This window comes from Rhagoletis zephyria, unplaced genomic scaffold (genome assembly GCF_001687245.7).
Source record: "Rhagoletis zephyria isolate East Lansing unplaced genomic scaffold, Rhagoletis_zephyria_1.1 Rzeph_scaffold_00681, whole genome shotgun sequence".
In the NCBI taxonomy this organism is placed as follows: Eukaryota; Metazoa; Arthropoda; class Insecta; order Diptera; family Tephritidae; genus Rhagoletis; species Rhagoletis zephyria.
Window position 1 is genome coordinate 62232 of NW_016157765.1, and position 8069 is coordinate 70300.

The 8069-nt window shown below is 35.3% G+C and overlaps 1 protein-coding gene across 1 annotated transcript in view; it reads right to left on the minus strand.

Moving 5' to 3' along the window:
• Nucleotides 1–7736, minus strand: part of LOC108361015 (UPF0428 protein CG16865) — a 29591-nt gene extending 21855 nt beyond the window's left edge. The window contains exons 1-2 of the mRNA XM_017613549.1: nucleotides 7516–7736; nucleotides 7306–7454 (exon numbers count right to left, since the gene is read on the minus strand). Coding sequence (XP_017469038.1) covers nucleotides 7306–7454; nucleotides 7516–7636 — 270 coding nt within the window. The 5' untranslated portion in view covers nucleotides 7637–7736. The remainder of the gene's footprint in view (nucleotides 1–7305; nucleotides 7455–7515) is intronic.
• Nucleotides 7737–8069: the final 333 nt, after the last annotated feature.

The window sequence follows — 8069 nt, forward strand, 5'->3', positions numbered from 1 at the left end:
CAATCGGCTTTGAAGATAGTTCAGGCAGGGTATATAAATTAAAAAAGTCTTTATATGGGTTAAAAGAAAGCCCTCGTGCTTGGTATGAATGTGTAAACGAATTTGTTACTACAATTGGTTTTCGCAGGTGCAAATATGATTATTGTCTTTATGTTAAAAACAGAAGTGGTTTAAACACATATTTACTATTATTTGTAGATGATCTAATAATTTGTTGCGAAGATATACGAGAAATAATTAACATTAAAAACCAACTGAAGAACAAATTTAAGATGAAAGATATGGGTAAAGTTTAAACATATATTGGAATTGATATTGAATATGAATATGGAAATTGTAATACTATGGTTTTAAGCCAAGAAATGTATATAGAATCTTTAGCTAAACGATATAATATTCAAAACGCTAAACTGTATAAAACACCTATGGAAATGAGTTTAAAATTGGAACAATCTGAGCTAAATGAAGATGTAAAATATAGAAACTTAATTGGCGCAATATTGTACATAAGCTCTGGCACAAGACCAGACATAGCCTACAGTGTAAATTTTTTAAGTAAATTTCAAAATTGCTGCAATGGAACACATTTTAAGTATGCTTTGCGAGTACTCAAATATTTGTATTTAACCAAAAGTCTTAAACTGAAATATTATAAAAATGTTAATGCTGATACAATGGATTGTTTTGTAGACGCAGACTTTGCAGGAGATACTGTAGACAGGAAATCTACATCAGGTTATGTTATAAGATTATTTGGCAATGCTATTTATTGGAAATCTAAAAAACAAAGAAGTGTAACAAAATCATCTACTTTTGCTGAATACATTGCAATATCAGAAGCTGTAACAGAAATACTTTATCTGCTTTATATAACTAACGATGTATTTACAAATGTCTGTAAACCGATTAAAGTGTTTGAAGATAATTCAGGAGCGGTAGCTATAGCAAAGTATGGAAATTTTACTAAAAATTCAAAGCACATTGAAATTCACTACCACTTTGTACATGAAAACGTTAAAAATGGAACTATTCAAATTGTAAAAATTAATTCTGAGAACAATATTGCAGACATTTTTACTAAAGCGTTGGGCAGTGTTAAGCTTGAAAAATTTAGAAACATGTGGTTAAAATAAGATTACAATAAGTATGGAATATAAATGTAAGGAGGCATGTTGACATATAATACATTTATATTCTGGAAGTATGGCAACACTACGCAAAAAGACATATTTGTAACTTCCGCCTTTTTTCTTTCTCTCTACTTTTTTACTTCTTGCGATTTCAACGTGCCTTTGTCAAGACAATAAAGCAGTGTTTGCATTATTCAACTTTGCGTTCAACAATTGCGTTCAACTCAACGCAGGGTTGCACGAAAAAAAAGTTGAATGGCTAAATGTTGGCTGGCGACCAACTTTGTTGAAAGCGATTAGTTGAAAGGCCATTCAACCAAAAGTTGAATGCAAAGTTGAACAATGCAAATACCTTTTTATGGCGAATATTTTGATTTTTTTTCATATTTTGATATTTTTAGCCATTCCACTTTTTTTTCGTGCAACCCTGCGCTGAGTTGAACGCAAATGTTGAACGCAAAGTTGAACAATGCAAACACACTTTTAAGGTATTTAAATATAAAATAAAATACTAGATTTAGAACCAAAAAGAACCGGCTTATTTTTACTTGGTCGTCCTAACAATAACCCTCACAAAATTGAATTCTCGTTCTGATTTGCGAAGAAAAGGAGCTGAACACCTTTTACGGGGAACACCATTGTATATTATTAATGCTTACTGGGTTATATCCTATCTTCTTGGTAATTCTCTAGGGTGGGGTAACAACCCCTAAAAAAGGTGCGGAAAAGTCGGTATATAAAATAAAAGTGAATAAATGATTTGGTTTGCATAAAATAATAACCGGAAACGTTTTAGTAGTGTTTTAAAAGTGGAAACTGGTGATTTAGTGAATCTTTGTCGNCAGTAGAATTCTCCTTTCTGTTTTGCGAAGAAAAGGAGCTGAACACCTTTTGCAGAGAACACCTTTGTATATTTTTAATGCTTACTGGGTTATATCCTATCTTCTTTTGTCTCTCATTCTTTTGCATATTTTGGAGTTTGACAGCTGAACTCCGCCATTTAATTTGCATATGCAACCAAAGTCAGACGCGTGATTTTGAAGGTGTTCTTATTTAATGAATTGTGATTAATTGGTTAATATTAAAATCATAAAGAAAGTTATATCTAATCGAGTAAAGTGTAAAGTGAAGGGGAATATAAAAATATATTGGTGAAGTGGCTGCTTTAATAGGGCATTCGCACGAGGCGATTTTACAGGCAACAAAAGTTGAATACGAAGTTGAATGAGAAGTTGAAAGTGAAAAAGTTGCCATCCCTATTCAGACGAGGCGATTTTGGATTCAACACGAATCGTTATTTACATTATTGAAAACTAATTAAAATCGCAAAATTTTACCAATTGGTGTAAATTTGGTAAGCCAAGCGTTGGTAGAAGTGCTTTTAGCGAAGCTGAAAGATAAAACAAGAGTAAAAAAGTAAAAAAGAAAAAAAGTATGTATACAGAACAGTGTTGGCATTTTTGGTACAATTGTACTTGTTTGATACAATTTCATTTACAATATACTTTCCTACTACGCAGTACTTTTTAGTAAAATTTTGTAATGAATACTAAAAATATATAGCTCTGAAAATTCACAGTTCGCCTGTTCGTATTTACCTTTGTAAGTTTTGAAAAATGGCTTGAACGAACCAGTATAACATAGCCTAGCCAAATTTTTAAAGAAACTTTTCGATACTAAGTTTTATTAAAACAAAATGTCAAAGTCAGCTTCATATAGAAACAAAGTCTTCGTTAGTTATAAGAAGAGATTTTCTTAAATATAATACCTTTACGGCACTCACATATTGACAAGATTTTACTATTTATTTTATTATTCTTTAATTTTAATTATCTGTTTATAAACTATAATGTATTCTTTAAGAAAAACTGTATAAACCCAAGATTAAATCTTTGCGAAACATCCAAAAACCAACATACTGTCGTAAAAATTTCGAGCTTTATTAATATTCTTCAGTTTTTAGCCCATTCAATTTTAGTATAATAAAGTGCAAGTTTAAAGTAGCTGGGACTTACCGTTGAACTTGGCAATTTTGTTTTGTCGACGATGTCAGCCATTTTCTTCCATACGAAGTGTGTTCGACGATTTTTTTATATGGAGGAAATTAGCAACACCTTCATCAAAGAAATCTTAAAAAACTTAGTTATATTAAAATTTAATGGGCTAAAAAACCACACACTCAAAATAAATCTAGGAAATCGAATTAAATAGATCGAAATTTTTACGAAAGTGTGTTGGTTTTTTTAATGTTGCACAAAGTTTGAACCTTGGATTTGTACGGCTTTTCTTAAAATATAAAGCGTATTTTTACAAAAAACAATTAAAATTGAATAATATTAAGATAAATGGTCAAATCTTCTCGTAAAGTTTTGATAAGCACTTGAAATTCTATTAAAATGTCAAATTTTAGTACTGAATCCAAAGAAAATGTCTCTTTTATCCATTAATAATAACTTAAATATGCTTTTTGTTAAGATGTATACCTGAAAATGTGTGCATACATATTTGCGTTAAATGCAGTACATGTGCACGTGGAATCAATTTGTAAAAGTGTAAACTACGTAAACGTTTGTACATAAACAATAAAACTTTCTCATGAATACCATAAAATCATTGGTCTTGAAGGGAATGTACTAAGAAAATATATGAGCGAATTAAAAAGTGTATACAATTTATAGCCGAAAAGTACATTTTTTGTATAGATTTCGTACTGAAGGAACAATTTCATTTCCCAACACTGATACAGAATGTAAACAAACACAGGGTTGCAAGGAAAAAAAGTTGAACGAGCTCAAAGTTGGCTGGCGACCAACTTTGTTGAAAGCGATTAGTTGAAAGGCCGTTCGGACGAGGCGATTTTTGCTTTCAACTAAAAGTTGCCTGAAAAATCGCCTCGTGCGAATGCCCTATAAGGAGAATAAGTGATAAATGTACGCTTATTTCCGAATTTTACAAAAAAGGGCATATTCCAAACCCAATTTGTAAATAAATTAGCGACCAAAAATTACAAAAGTGGGTGTTAAAATAATGTGTAAACCCTTTACTACAAGCGTGTGCAAAATTTTTTTGGATCGGGTCACCCCGGGTCAAATTCAGCATACATATACAACTTTTCCATGTCAAATACGAATAAATTTTCCAAAGGGCTAAAAAATTGGCTAGAGGCTATTTTAAATTTACGTGGCCCAGATTCGCTCTCAAAATTTTGTATGGCGAATTACGTGATTCGGTTCGTAATTGGAGGCCAATCACGAATGAGAGCGAATTACGTATGGGAAAGCGAATCACCCGGCGTGGAAACATCGTATAACACCATGAACCAACGACTACAGATCACGCAAACCGCCATCGTTGTATCTGTAATCGAATTTCAGAGGAACAAATGCAGTTGGGCTCCAAATCTCAAAAAACAAAAAAAAATATTGGAATCGATAGAGATGATTGAGCGGAGTATAACGGTATACTTCTTTTTTTGGGCAAACAACAACAACAACAAAAATTATCAAAGGTTAAAGTTCAAAATAAGCAATTTTTGAAATCAAGATTTCTTAAAAACGGATGGATGTATCTTGAAAATTTTGATCTCATTTAATAGGAAATTTGATTCCTTTTAATTTGGTATACGTACTTTATATATAAGTTGTATAGTTCTTACAAAAATTGAATTAATGTAAAATAATTATAAAAAAAAAACACCTTTTGCAGAGAACACCTTTCTGCGTAGGCGGCCTTCGGCCGCACTTAGGGATTATAACCCTCACAACGTAGCATTCTCTTTCTGTGTTGCGAAGAAAAGGAACTGAACACCTTTTGCAGAGAACATCTTTCTGCGTAGGCGGCCTGCGGCCGCACTTAGGGATTATAACCCTCACAACGTAGAATTCTCTTTCTGTGTTGCGAAGAAAAGGGAAACCCTTTTGCAGAGAACACCTTGGGTGGGCTTTACTAGTCAGCCGCACCTTGAGTTTTAAGAAAACCAGGTGGAATTAACAAATGAAACTTGGTCAGGATGTTAAGGGAGGTATCCTCTAAAACATGTATAACTAAAAAATATATAAATAATATCATTGTTTATAAGTTATTTGTTGTTAAAATTTCTTAAGTCGTTCCAACTGGTTTCCTTAACAAAAAAGCATTTGTGCATACTTTTATATATATAAATGCACATAACACTGTACTTAATACTTTACACACTTTTCTTTTATTTTATCTTGTATATAAATCACTTTAATTAAACTTTTATCGACTTGTAAATACATTGAATTTCACGCATATTTGCAATAACACATGGTTGCAAACTGACACATAACATGTGTTGCCATATTGTACAAAACAATACATACAAAGAAGGCAATGATTAAAAAGGAATACAGGGGAAATCAATACAAAAGAAAATGTTCAGCTCCTTTTCTTCGCAAAACAGAAAGGAGAATTCTACTGCCTGAGGGTTATAATCCCTAAGTGCGGCCGAAGGCCGCCTACGCAGAAAGGTGTTCAGCTCCTTTTCTTCGCAAAACAGAAAGGAGAATTCTACTGCCTGAGGGTTATAATCCCTAAGTGCGGCCGAAGGCCGCCTACGCAGAAAGGTGTTCTCTGCAAAAGGTGTTCAGCCCCTTTTCTTTGGCAACACAGAAAGGAGAATTCTACTGCCTGAGGGTTATAATCCCTAAGTGCGGCCGAAGGCCGCCTACGCAGAAAGGTGTTCTATGCAAAAGGTGTTCGGCCCCTTTTCTTTGGCAACACAGAAAGGAGAATTCTACTGCCTGAGGGTTATAATCCCTAAGTGCGGCCGAAGGCCGCCTACGCAGAAAGGTGTTCTATGCAAAAGGTGTTCGGCCCCTTTTCTTTGGCAACACAGAAAGGAGAATTCTACTGCCTGAGGGTTATAATCCCTAAGTGCGGCCGAAGGCCGCCTACGCAGAAAGGTGTTCTATGCAAAAGGTGTTCGGCCCCTTTTCTTTGGCAACACAGAAAGGAGAATTCTACTGCCTGAGGGTTATAATCCCTAAGTGCGGCCGAAGGCCGCCTACGCAGAAAGGTGTTCTATGCAAAAGGTGTTCGGCCCCTTTTCTTTGGCAACACAGAAAGGAGAATTCTACTGCCTGAGGGTTATAATCCCTAAGTGCGGCCGAAGGCCGCCTACGCAGAAAGGTGTTCTATGCAAAAGGTGTTCGGCCCCTTTTCTTTGGCAACACAGAAAGGAGAATTCTACTGCCTGAGGGTTATAATCCCTAAGTGCGGCCGAAGGCCGCCTACGCAGAAAGGTGTTCTATGCAAAAGGTGTTCGGCCCCTTTTCTTTGGCAACACAGAAAGGAGAATTCTACTGCCTGAGGGTTATAATCCCTAAGTGCGGCCGAAGGCCGCCTACGCAGAAAGGTGTTCTATGCAAAAGGTGTTCGGCCCCTTTTCTTTGGCAACACAGAAAGGAGAATTCTACTGCCTGAGGGTTATAATCCCTAAGTGCGGCCGAAGGCCGCCTACGCAGAAAGGTGTTCTATGCAAAAGGTGTTCGGCCCCTTTTCTTTGGCAACACAGAAAGGAGAATTCTACTGCCTGAGGGTTATAATCCCTAAGTGCGGCCGAAGGCCGCCTACGAAGAAACGTGTTCAGCCCCTGATCCCCCTACTATTTATTTTAATCTGAACAAAATAACCTTATCGTATTTTCCTTTTAATCGTATTTTTTTTTGCTCTTGCTTTCCACTCTTGGTTTTTTACATATGGCAACACAGTCCTGCTGCCATTTGCACATATTCAGCATGTACTCTCATAAAATTAAACAACAATCAATTTTTTATAAAAAAGCTGTAATATACTAAAAGTATTTATTTGTTTGAACGTGCACACTCTAGCTGCGCATATATTGAGTGTAAATAACGTGTAAATTTAGTGGAAAGTGCATTATATATTGTGAAATAGTCCCATACAAGTTGGTGAAAAATACAGACTTTAATAACAAATTACTTCAAAACTATAAGGTTGCGCGCTTTAAAACTTTACATACACCCCCTTTAGAACCCCCTCTACCCTCCCTATTTTCCTTAATTCCGTAATCGGGGGTTGTACATGCAGAATATGTGCAAATGGCAGCAGGACTGTGTTGCTGGTTCATGATATAACACCACCTTGTATAAATTCACCTTGTTCTGCTACATCGATTGCACATGCAACTTACGTTTAAGCGATATTGCCGTTCGTATCCTTTGGCGCGTTTTATGTAGAGGGACTGACCTCCATGAAAAGCAAGCTTATGAGCATGTTGTTTTCCATCAATCACTCGTGCTCCATCAACAGGCCGCAGGGGCAAAATATCAATTCTACAATCTATAATACATGCAAGAATGTAGTCAATAGTAGTAGTGCACGGAAGATTGTCAAGATTTACCAATAATTAAAGTTAACTTTCCACAAAGGCAATAATATATATTTAATGGCTTTTCTTCATTGTATTCTTCTTGATCCTTAGAATCCGAGCAAACAATGCTGCGTGAAACCACTTTAGGCATTATGCCTTTCGTATAACATAATTAGGGACAAAACGGTACTAGAAAATACAAGTACATACTTGATACTTTTCGTCCGATTCCAAGTAATTTTGGTATCGATACTTGCGAACCGAGTACCGAGTAGGTATCGGAAGAAAGTACTTGTATCGAAACCCGGTTCATTTTGGCAGCTTAGTTGCATGAACGAAAGACACAAGATCACGTAAGAACAAGAGAGTGAAAAAGTTTGTTGCATTATTTTACCTAAGGCTTTCTGCTCATTGGTCGTCCAATCATAGTTGAGTCATAGTTATCGTCATGAAGCAACGATTACATGACGATTACACTTCTGCACACTTGGTCGTGATATTTCAATTCATTTGGCGTCTAAAAATTCACTTGGAGCAGGTATTTTCTGTTTTTTTTGGTTGATATTTTCGCGAAATATTTACAA